The sequence below is a fragment of the Crocodylus porosus genome, unplaced genomic scaffold (genome assembly GCF_001723895.1).
Source record: "Crocodylus porosus isolate Cpor-Errol unplaced genomic scaffold, CroPor_comp1, whole genome shotgun sequence".
Lineage (NCBI taxonomy): Eukaryota > Metazoa > Chordata > Crocodylia > Crocodylidae > Crocodylus > Crocodylus porosus.
In genome coordinates this window covers 2,901,096-2,911,655 of record NW_017728939.1, presented here as the reverse complement: position 1 = coordinate 2,911,655, position 10,560 = coordinate 2,901,096, and the positions used below count along the sequence as shown (strand labels likewise).

The 10,560-nt window shown below is 46.6% G+C and overlaps 1 protein-coding gene across 3 annotated transcripts in view; it reads left to right on the top strand.

The window, feature by feature from the left end:
- PTPRU (protein tyrosine phosphatase, receptor type U) overlaps positions 1-10,560 on the top strand; it is a 205,984-nt gene that overhangs the window by 164,769 nt on the left and 30,655 nt on the right. For 2 of the 3 annotated variants that reach the window (XM_019547652.1, XM_019547651.1), the window contains exons 25-26: positions 7,532-7,672; positions 9,525-9,581. In XM_019547652.1, the coding sequence (XP_019403197.1) occupies positions 7,532-7,672; positions 9,525-9,581 (198 nt within the window). The remainder of the gene's footprint in view (positions 1-7,531; positions 7,673-9,524; positions 9,582-10,560) is intronic. The other variant, XM_019547654.1, reaches the window with a different exon arrangement.

The window sequence follows — 10,560 nt, the reverse complement described above, 5'->3', positions numbered from 1 at the left end:
GAGAGGGAAAAAATATAGGATGGAAGGGAGGAAGTGGAGGTGGGGACATTAGGCTGACTATAAGTTGGGTTTTTTACTGGGTTCTCCATGTGGTCACACTTCCTTCTCCTACTGAGCTTTTCATCTGTAGTTCTCAAGAGCCAGGTACAAAGGAAGGCCAGCATCTGTATCTTCATTTATGTGATTTTTGACTCTGATGCACAGATGGGTGATAGGAGTGGCAACAGGTAATGGCCATTGCCTGGTTTCCTGTCTTCCAAGCGTGTGACTTGCTTACTGAGCTGTGTTACCCCTATGTAGACTCCACAGACCTAACTCCCAAGAATTGGCAAATGGGTACAGAACTGGCGCTGTCCCTCTGTGTCCCACTGCCCTCTCAATCCCAATCAGAAAGCATTCAGAAGTTACCTAATGGACCAGTTTTCTTCACAGACACAGGGAATTGCAAAATGAAGCAGAAAGGGCACAGAAGGCTGGAAGCTCCAAGCTCACTGCCTGTAGAACGAAGGGAAGGGTCATTTATCATTGAAAGTGCTTTGCCTTTTTGAAACTAGCCAGGGTATTCTGATGTCCCACATTCTGGCAGCACTGAATCAAAGCCCATCACGTAATGTGTTTGCTCAGAGCAGCATCCCACACCACATCCCTTGGATTCATGTAGCACTTCTGATTACATCTGGGTACTGAGGCAGTCCAGCTGAGCTCTGCATTTTTCACCCTATAGGCAATTTATCACATTACGTCTTCATACAGATCTTGTCTCCCTGTTATCTGCTTTCACTCGCAGTACACTCAGTTCATAAACCAGAGGCAGCTGGGGAGAATGGCTCTGTAGCACCAGCCAGCCATTCTAGGAAGGCTTGAGGCTTTGGCTGATACAGAATGTGAGCTTTGTTTTAGGGGTTTTTTTGTATCACTGGAGCTCTGCTAGAGGAACAGCCTGAGTTAGGGAACAGTATTTTCTTTTCAAGCAGCAAAACCTTTCAGGGGGGAAAAAAAAAAATTCTTGCCAAAAGGAGAAACCCATTTTCTTTTTTCTAAAGGAATCTAATTTTCTTTACGTTCCAGAGAAAGTCGATCAGTCTGTCTGCAGAGTGAATTTTTAGATAATGCCCGTCACCATGGTCCTCTAAGCATGGTGGCATTTTGGAGGTTGGAGGAAGTCTGACAAACTCGGGGATCTATTCATCATCTCTCTGCATTGCGTGACATTTGTCCCCATGCAAAGTGTGTGCCGTGCAGGTACAACATGCTTGTTGTGTTGATCTGGCAAGGGATCGCATAAAGCCGCCGTGAACTTGCAAAAGAGGGGAGCAGTGTGGTTTGCAGCCAGGCAAACACTTCCAACCCTTCCTGGAGTGCTCTTAAGTGGGGGAGGAAGGTCACTGTCTGTGATATCCTCACTGCATCTCTGGTACTTTTAGGGTCCCATTGGCATTCAGTCATCAGTGAGACAATCCTCACCCAGCAGGCCTCTGAGTCAGGGCCGTGCTATTATTACGACTGTGCAAAATGGCTGTGTTTCATTTTGGTTTTGGATTCAGCCATTTCAGAGGACAGTGATTCGTTTTGGTGTTTTGGATCTCCGGTCTGTTTCGATTCACCCGAATCTATTTTGGAGTTTCAGTGCTGATGGGGAGATTTGGATTGACTGGGGAGAGGTAGGCATAGCTGGGTGGCTGCAGGCTCTCCTGTGGCTCCTCCAGCTGTGCCTGCCTCTGCCCTGGCTGGGGGAGCTGCAGGAAAAGCCTCCATAGTTGCCCTGCCCTGTCCCACCCCCGGCCCCAGCCTCCGACACTTTAAAAGGAGGGCTGTGGGGCTGTGCCGGATAATTGCCGAGGGGGCACCTCCGAAACATTTCCAAAATGGGCCAAAACACCTCTGAAACGAAATGGCTGACAACATTTTTCACAGCTTTAGCTATTATCCACACTGGGAACTGGGGCAGAGGCAGGGTAAGGTGCAGGCAAAGGGACTTCGGTGTAGCAACACCAGTGGGGGGAAGTTGTGTTCCTGTCACTGTGTGTGCGTTTATCCAATGACTTCTTACTGTCTGAGCAGTCCCCAGGGCAGGGACCCAAACCCAGGTCTCCCCGCTCCCATCACGGGACTACAGAGTCACAGTCCCTCTTATTCTTTCTAATCACACTTTGCTGCCCAGCAGCCCTGCTTTGTTAAGAAAGTTCCCCCGGCTCAGCCCATAGCCTCTCCTGGGAGATGTGGGTTTGAACGCCTACCAGTTCAGAAGGGCATAAAGCAGAGGCCCACATCTGGGTGAATGGTATAACCACCTTCATGAATAAAAGCGACTGTGGCTGCTGCACTCAGCCCTGCCAGGGTGTGTTAGGTGTGCCTGGAGCATGCCAGCCTGATTGGGCCCATCAGAGGAGAGGTGAAGGGACCCCTTATTCACAGTGAGAGGTTGGGTGCTTCATTGAGGGTTTTTTGGGGTGCTGACTTAGCCTTTGGTGCCTAAATTCTGCAGTACTAGTTGTGTTTAGATTTTGGCTTCATGCACCTTTCCCAAGATCACGTGACATGATGGCAGAGCAGGGTATGGAGCCCAGGTTTCTCATATGGTACCCTGGCCACTGACCTGCTTTCTTTTCTGCCTGCTGAGGGGACGGGGCAGGTCACGCCAATTGGGGTGCTGGCTGTTAAAGCCCAAACACCTACTTGTTAGGATGCAGCTTACGATCAATTAATTTCACCTGGATAAAGAAATAGCTTTCTGCTGCAGCAAAAGTAATATGCAGCAGAGGGATGAATACATGAAAGGCAATGTCTGGTAAGTGGAGGCATTGCCATGATTGAGGCCATAATGTGTTTCATACAGCTGTTGGGGGGCTTGCTGTTAACTGAGTGCTGTACAAAACCAGGGGTATAACATTTACTTTTTTAAGAGGTTGCTATTTTATTTATATTCTGAGAAGGCTTGAGCTGCTCAAGCATGTTAAATAGGAACTGGGTCTTTTGATTCTGTTAATATATGAATGTTATTTGCTCTGTTTATTGGGATTTCAGTGCAGCCTAACAGCTCTAGACAAGATCAGGGCTCATTGTGCTAGGCACAGTACAGACATCTGGAACAGCCCCTTAGAGACAAGCTAAATAAATGATACAGAAAAAGTATGGGTGAAAGGAAATCTCTCTGTTTCACAGCGGGTTTCTGGTGGAACGAGAGATGAAGTGACTTGTCCAGGAGTCTTGTATGCAACCTGTGGCAGAGCTGAGAGTTCATGTTGAGTCCCAATCCATTGCTTTACCCAGTTACATTCATCATATTGGTATTAGATGATTCCTGCCTCTCCAAGCACAAGACATCACAACTGATCCCAGCTTGTCCTGCAGATACTTAGGATAGCAATTAAGAGATGCATTCACAAATGAAATGTAGGACTAAGGCCAACATGTCATTTCTTTGCAACAGGCTCAGGCTACTTTACTTTGCACACAGACCAGCGGTAGCACTAACCAGCTCCTGTGTCAGTTTATTGCTGGGCAAGACAAGTTGGCAACATACAGAAGTAACTTTGAAGGTTTGGTTTTCACTTTCCTTTTCCCAGCTATGGGAAAGAAATCCATTATGCACAAAAATTACTTGCCACTGCACAAGCTGGAGTGACATGCTCTGTTATTGTAAATATGTCTAACAAAAGTACAGGGGTAGAAAGGAGCAGGAGAAATTTGAAGGTGAAAGCTGCCTACATGATCCTTCCTGGGAGTGTGTGGCAGGGTCCCTGGTAAGCAGTAACAAACTGGAGAAGTGGATAATGAATAGATGCCATATCTCACACTTCTGAGTGCTGGTGCATGTCACTGTATCCAGCATGCTGCTTGTCAGGTGAAGAGCTCCTTCAAGGAAGCAGAAAGAGGAGCTTGCGTCTTGAGAGATCCTTGCCAGCTTTTGACAAGTGCTGCATTTGAGGGTGCAGGAATTTGTGTTGGTTGCAGGAGCAGCTGCTCAGGAGCTGTCTGAGCCGTGAGAGCTGATGTTGCTGCTTACATGGCCAGATGAGCAATGAGACATCTGTCAAGGGCTGGGATAAGGGAGAGCAGTGCTAACACACATGCTGGCCTTCTCATGAGCATGCTAATCTCATACCGTATGGACCAGGCTCACAGGTGGTGTAAATCAGTGAGCCTCCTCTGAAGCCCACGGTATAATTCTGTTGCCTCCCATGGGATGTTGGGTTATATTAATGCAGTCAGGCATTCAAATTGCCCAAACACTAGAGCTGGTCAAAGTAACTCCAGGGAAGCATGGTCTGCTTTGGAATTTGCTAGTTTGTTGAAATTGCTGTGTTTCTTTTTTGGCAAATTTCTCAGACCTCTGCTTGCTGAGCTTCCCTAGGTCTTCTGGGGCTTAAAAGCTGCCAGCTAAGATGGCTAGTTTAAATCTTCCAGGATTCAGGGCTCACTCTCACAAAGAACTTCAAGTGTTTCAGGTTTTGTTCCAAACAGGGTCTAAATCTACTTCCTCAGTGAGTTCCTCTACACCGTGTCCCTCACTGCTCTTAGGAGAAGAAGACACTCCTTGTTTGCTCCCACTCGTGTATGCCACCTGGTAACATGGTGGTGAATGGCTTCAGAGACGTTGCTTTGAGACCTCTATAGGGAAAGCCTCCAAAGCAGCCTCGCTGGTGTAGTTTTGGGTTTGAAAAGTGCAAGATGGAGTGGAAGGGTGTCATGTGTTGGGAGCAACCCTCCCTGAGAGAGCTGGGTTAGTGGGGTGGACATGCTCTGTGAGACAGTTAGCCCTTTGCAAGAGCTACAGCAAATGCCTTGTAACTACAGCAGTCAAGTCTCTCCTGTCCCAGGGAACAGGGTGGCAAATCTTGTATTTATGCTAAAATCATGTGGCTGAACCTCAGCCCACCTCATGGGGCATCCCCTGGTTTTAATTCATGTGGACATCGCACCCTCCTCTCAGCCTAACCGCTGAACAGTCTTCAGATGTTCCTGCACTGTCACTACCAGCCTAGATTTAGATTATGCAAGTGTGATCTACAGTGTAAAAAGCACCATGTTGCATAATATTTGAAACCCACCAGTACCTTGAATGGGAATATATAGCTTGAGTACAACAAGGTGTGCATACGTGTGCCTTAAGTCTATGAGCAGTCTTTACTTTCAGTGGAATAACTCATAGTATTAGTTAAGCACATGTTGAAACCCACTTTGTTCAGGGCCAGAAGTATAAAGTCTTGTTGTTTCTAGTGTTTCTGAACGGCATTTTACAGTTCCAGCCCAGATGTGTTTCTTGCCTTTTGAATTGTGGAAACCTTTTGAACTGCTGAATTGTTCACATGAATCCTTGGTCACTAGAGAAATGTTATCCAAAATCTCTTCACTTGGGGCAACAGCGCTGAAGAACCGTACTTTTGTCCCTGATTTGTGGTCCTTGCAGCTTGTGGACTGCGCATAGTTAGGTTAGCATGGATTGTGCTCAAAGGGTGCCAGGCTGTACAATTTTCTTTCCTAACAAGCCCCTTGCTCCCTATTCTCTGAACCTATTTTTCATTTTCAAAAGGACATGCTTTAATAAAGTCATTTCAGCCCCCAAAATCCATTTTTGAACTTTTGTTCCCTCTCCTACTCCCTTTTGTTTTTTTTTTTTTTGAACGCATCGGTGTCTTAAGAAAGCAGACACTAATCAAGCCAAAATCCCAAGGGAATTGACAGGGAAGATATTTCACAGAAAAATAACTACACGAGGAGGAACCCGGAGGCTCCGAGATATTCTCTAAGTGCAGAGAGCTCGTCATTTGTGCTCACGAGTGTTGTTTCAAGAGCCCTTTGGTGGGAGAAGAGAACCAATGAACAAAGCTGTAAAACACTCCACTCTGCATTCAGTCTCTTGTCAGGTGCCCCTAAAAGCACTTGCTGCTTGTGAAGCGCTAAGGAGAAGTGCTTTTTTCTTTTTCTTTTTTTTTCTTGCTTTACTGAAAAAGTGGGGGAAGGGTTTCGTGCTATTTTTTCCCCTCTAAGAAAATGTTTGTAAGCAGTAGAGCCCTGGTGGTGTCTCTTTGCCTTTGGCATGCCTTGCATTTCTGCTCCTTTCAGCCTCCATAGATATTGCAGTGCCGTAGTGGTGATGCTGTAGTGAAGAGTTGAGAGGCACTTTCATTCTGTGTCCCCAGTATTCAGCATGTGTAACTTTTGGAGGGAGGAAAAAAACCCAGATCCATCCAGCTGACACTTCTTGTGCTTATTCTTGGATCAAAGGTGTTTTCTTCTTTCTGCTTAGGTGGGTGGATGTCTGTTTTTGAGAGATCTGAGAATAAGAAGAAAGTGCCCCCTTCCACCCACCTAGGGATATTATGGTGCTGAAAGAGTACTGGAATTTTTTTTTTTTTTTTTTTTTTAACTTCTGGCTTGCTGAGGATGAGTCTAAAATGAAGAAATGCCTCTTTGATCTTCTGGGCCCAGTCATCTTTTTACTTCCACTGATGTCACTGTTAATTTCCATGGAGTCATTGCTGGTCTACAGCAGCATGAGATCACAATGGGGTTCCTCATTTCCTCAGCATCGGTGTCTGTGTGTGTCCTGAGTGTTGCAGAAAACAGCCAGAGGTACTCCTGGCATGCCAGAAGCTCCCATACATAGCTCCTGTCAGAGCCCCAGATGGTTAGGCCCCGTATAGGGGAGATGTGATGGGGCAGGGAGAGGGGAGAACAAACCTGACTGCAGTGTGTTGAATGCTGGTGTAGTGGCCGATCACAGTCCCTCTGAGTGTAGGCAGCTGGTATAAGTGGCTTCTGCAAGCACCACATCCCAGCCTGAGAGTTAGGGAGTTGTAACTGGTGGTCCTAAAGCACTGGGCTCAGCGTGGCAAAGGTCCTTGGGCTAGGTATTCTGCTGATGTCAACTAAACCAGCACCACTGAAGTCCATAGAGCCTCCTGATTTACACTAGCAAATGATCTGGCCCCTTGTACTTGTCTGCCCTGCTGTGTGGAACCAGTCTGAGACGCCACCCTTTTTAAGTAACCCCAGCCTTAAAAGGCCACCCTGAAATGGGGCCAAATCTTCTGGAGCCTGATTCTGATTTTCTATATTCTAGTGTAAATCAGGAATAGCTCTATGAAAGTCAGTGAAATCAGGCCAATGCAGATCTGGCTTGGGTAAGAGCAGAATCAGGCTGGAATACGCTATGTATGATGCAGTGCCAGCTGGTCAACTTTGCCCCACTGTGGTGCCTTTCACTGTAATAGGGGTTTTGACGCCTGGTCTGGTCACCATGGAGGTCAGTTGGACCCTGCCAGTGACTAAATGAAGACGGCCCGATGGTTTTCAGGAGTTGTCCAGGGAAGGTGCCTGCATGAGGTTTGGTCTGGAAGGTCCATGGTTACAGAAGAAGCAGAGCTGGGCAATAACCCCTAATCTCCCGTGTCTTGGTCCAGTGCCTTAACTACAAAACCGTCCTTTTTTGGGGGCATATTTCTGCTGTCTTTGCCCCTATCAGCTGTGCTGCTTTAAAGAGGTTGGTGGGTCTTATCCTGTCTGTGCTTTCCCTCTGTCCTTTTAGAGTTACACCAAAAGCGCTGCCTTCATCGTCACCCTGCACCCACTGCAGAACACTGTGACAGACTTCTGGAGGCTGGTGTACGACTACGGCTGCACCTCCATCATCATGCTTAACCAGCTGAACCAGTCCAACTCTGCCTGGGTGAGTGGTTCTGATGCACGTCCTTTAGCCCTGTCTGCTCATAGGACTTTTGAGAGCTTATTACACTAGCTGTGGCAAGCAAATCCTGGCCGTTGCATTCCATCCCCTAAACTCCTCTGCTGCTTTAGTGATCAGTATTGGTAAATCCCTGTCAGGATCATTGCTGAGGAATGAACCCAGGACCTCTACTTCCAAAGCACACTCACAGACAACTCCTTTCCTGGGAGGAGAATCAGGCAATGAGCTGAGTGCTGGAGTGGGGGTAGGCGGTGGAATTTTTATCTCGTTTGGGTAACGCTGTACCCTGCCCAGTATGCAAGTCCCCTTGTACACATGTATTACCAGTCACCACCTGCAGAAGCTCAAAGGTTAATTACACAAATGAAGGGAACTACTTTCATTCTGGTTTTATAGAGGAGAACAAGACACAGAGTGATTCAGTGGCCTGTTTGTGATCACAGACAGTCTTTGTCCGTATTTGGCTAAGAACTGTGCTCCTCTGATTTCTACTCCAGTGCAATAGCTGCTGGACTGCTTCTCTCTATTTAGCCTTGATTTCTGTCTCCATTCTCTGCCCTGGACTGTTATTTGGCAATCCTGGGCCCTATTAGCCAGCTTCTGTGCTCCAGTCTGGAGAAGGCTGCAATTCAATCCCTGCTCAGTACCTTGTAATTCAGTAAAGATCATATGAGGACTGGGAATGTTGCTGCTTAGGTCAGTGCACACTAATAAGGCCCTTCCTGTGGATTTAGTGATATGTCAGGCTATTCAGGATGTGCTGTCCATCACGCATCCACGCTAGAGAGGGCACCAAATGGCATTATAACGATGGAAACACAGAACACAGCCTTGGGATGGAAAGTGGTGTTTGAACCTATTTTGGCTCTCTTGGTTTACCATCCCCCCACAGGGATTCCTAGAACATTCCTGCTGAGGCCAGAGCGGATTTAAGAGCCCATTACAGGTCTGTAATGTTAATTTGACAAAGAAACTTATTGGATTTTTACATAAAATTAGCATTATAGACTCTTAATGGATGTCTGGAGAAGACTTCATTAACTGGATTATTTTATGAGTTGAAATCAGACACTTAATGTAAATGACCCAAAACTGCAATCGTAATGTTCATTGGAAATAGGCAGATGAGTAGAATAATGGTGCCCCAGATGAGGTGACACTCTCCCCTTGTCTGACACACTCACTTTGCTAAATAGAGGGAAATATATGTGTGTCTGTGTATATACATATACATATATGCATGCATACAGACATTACATGTATATGTACTTACTGACCTTTATTTGGAAGAGTCAAGCTGATTCTACAAAGACACACTGAGGTGTGACATTAAAATGTGGTGAAAATACATAGAAGTTGAACATTGAGGGACACTCTGGGAGGGGACTCCACTGAGCTGAGATGCTTTCCTAAGGGAGGTGAATATTAATGAGCCATTATGGTTTGCATTACGATACCACCCAAGAGCCACAGCTGTACATCAAGGCCCCACTGGTTTCCTGCTCCTTGGAGTCCACAGTCTAGTTTGCTAGGTGACACATCTTCCACCACATGTGGACATCTTAGCATTGGACTGAGCAGCTCTGCTCTGGCAAGTGAGAAGTGTGGGAGTGTGAATGGCCTCTTCTATCGCTGACGTCTGTGAAATGAAACATAGGCCTTTGTACAACCCAGTGTTGTGACTACAGCTTTTTTTTAGCTTCCTTTGGATCTTGCTGCTGGAGAGACACAGGGGAAAAAGAGAGGGTAATTTGGTTCCTGTATAGCATATTTCAGCCCTAGGTCTTGAAATGCTTTACAGAAATGCGTGAGTACCACTGTCTCCATTTTACAGATGGGGAAACTGAGACACAGAAAGGGGGGAGGTGACTTTCCCAAGGCCACCCAACAGGTCAGTGGCAGAACCTGGGATAGAGGTCAAGTTCTCTGGTCCTTTGCTCTGCACCCTTCTGCTATTCACTGTTTCCTATCAGAGGTGAAGGCACTTAGTACATTGCCGGATTGGACCCTTGGTATTTGTTGTATCCATCCATTTCAGTGCAGTGTGAAGGGAGGAGAATCCTGCTCAGTTACCTTTCTTATCACCCACAGTGGAATTTTAGAGGCGGGGGGGATCTATTTTGGATCATCAGTTGGTAGCAGACAATAAATCCAGGTTTCAAAAAGCATAGGGGCTAGGTTTGCTGAAGTTAGCCCCTGTGGAAATACTTATGGGGTGCTGAGGACAGGGAATGTTGTGTACAGTGCTCTATTTCACATGTGCCATTGCTGTTCTCTTGCTTCAATGCATCACAAGTGAACCAGGAACACGTTTCAGTATTGAGACATAGACATTTGCTGGTACGTTAGAGTCCCTCCTTCCTCTGCCAGCCCATCAGAGAGCCTGGAATTGGAGCCCTCCAGTCTCCTTTGCAGTACTACAGGCACCCCTATATTTCCCCTCCTCCCTGTTTACCCTGTGCTTTGCCCCCCTGCCTTTCAGCTGCACTTTGCATTGCCAGTGGAGCCTCATCATTTTTTTCTTTCCCCTTTGAATAAAGGCCAACCCTTGCCCTGTCTCCAATAAGTTGCAATGGCAAGCATGTACCTTTCTCACACACTTCCCAACTTGGAGACCGCCGTATTTCTTCATTATGCTGCCCTGCCTCTCCCTGGACATTTATTCTTCGGGGATGTCTGTGTAACGATATTTAGCCAGATCTTAAATGTTTACCAGCTGAAGACCAACAGCTAATAAATCAGCCTTTACAGCAGGCAGCTTTGAAAGGTGACTTAGAGGGTATATCCCTCACTTGAACTATGTCTCGCCGAAGGAAGTTTTAATATCCAAATTATAGCTCAGAGTCTAGAAAGCTTAGAGATCATGGAGA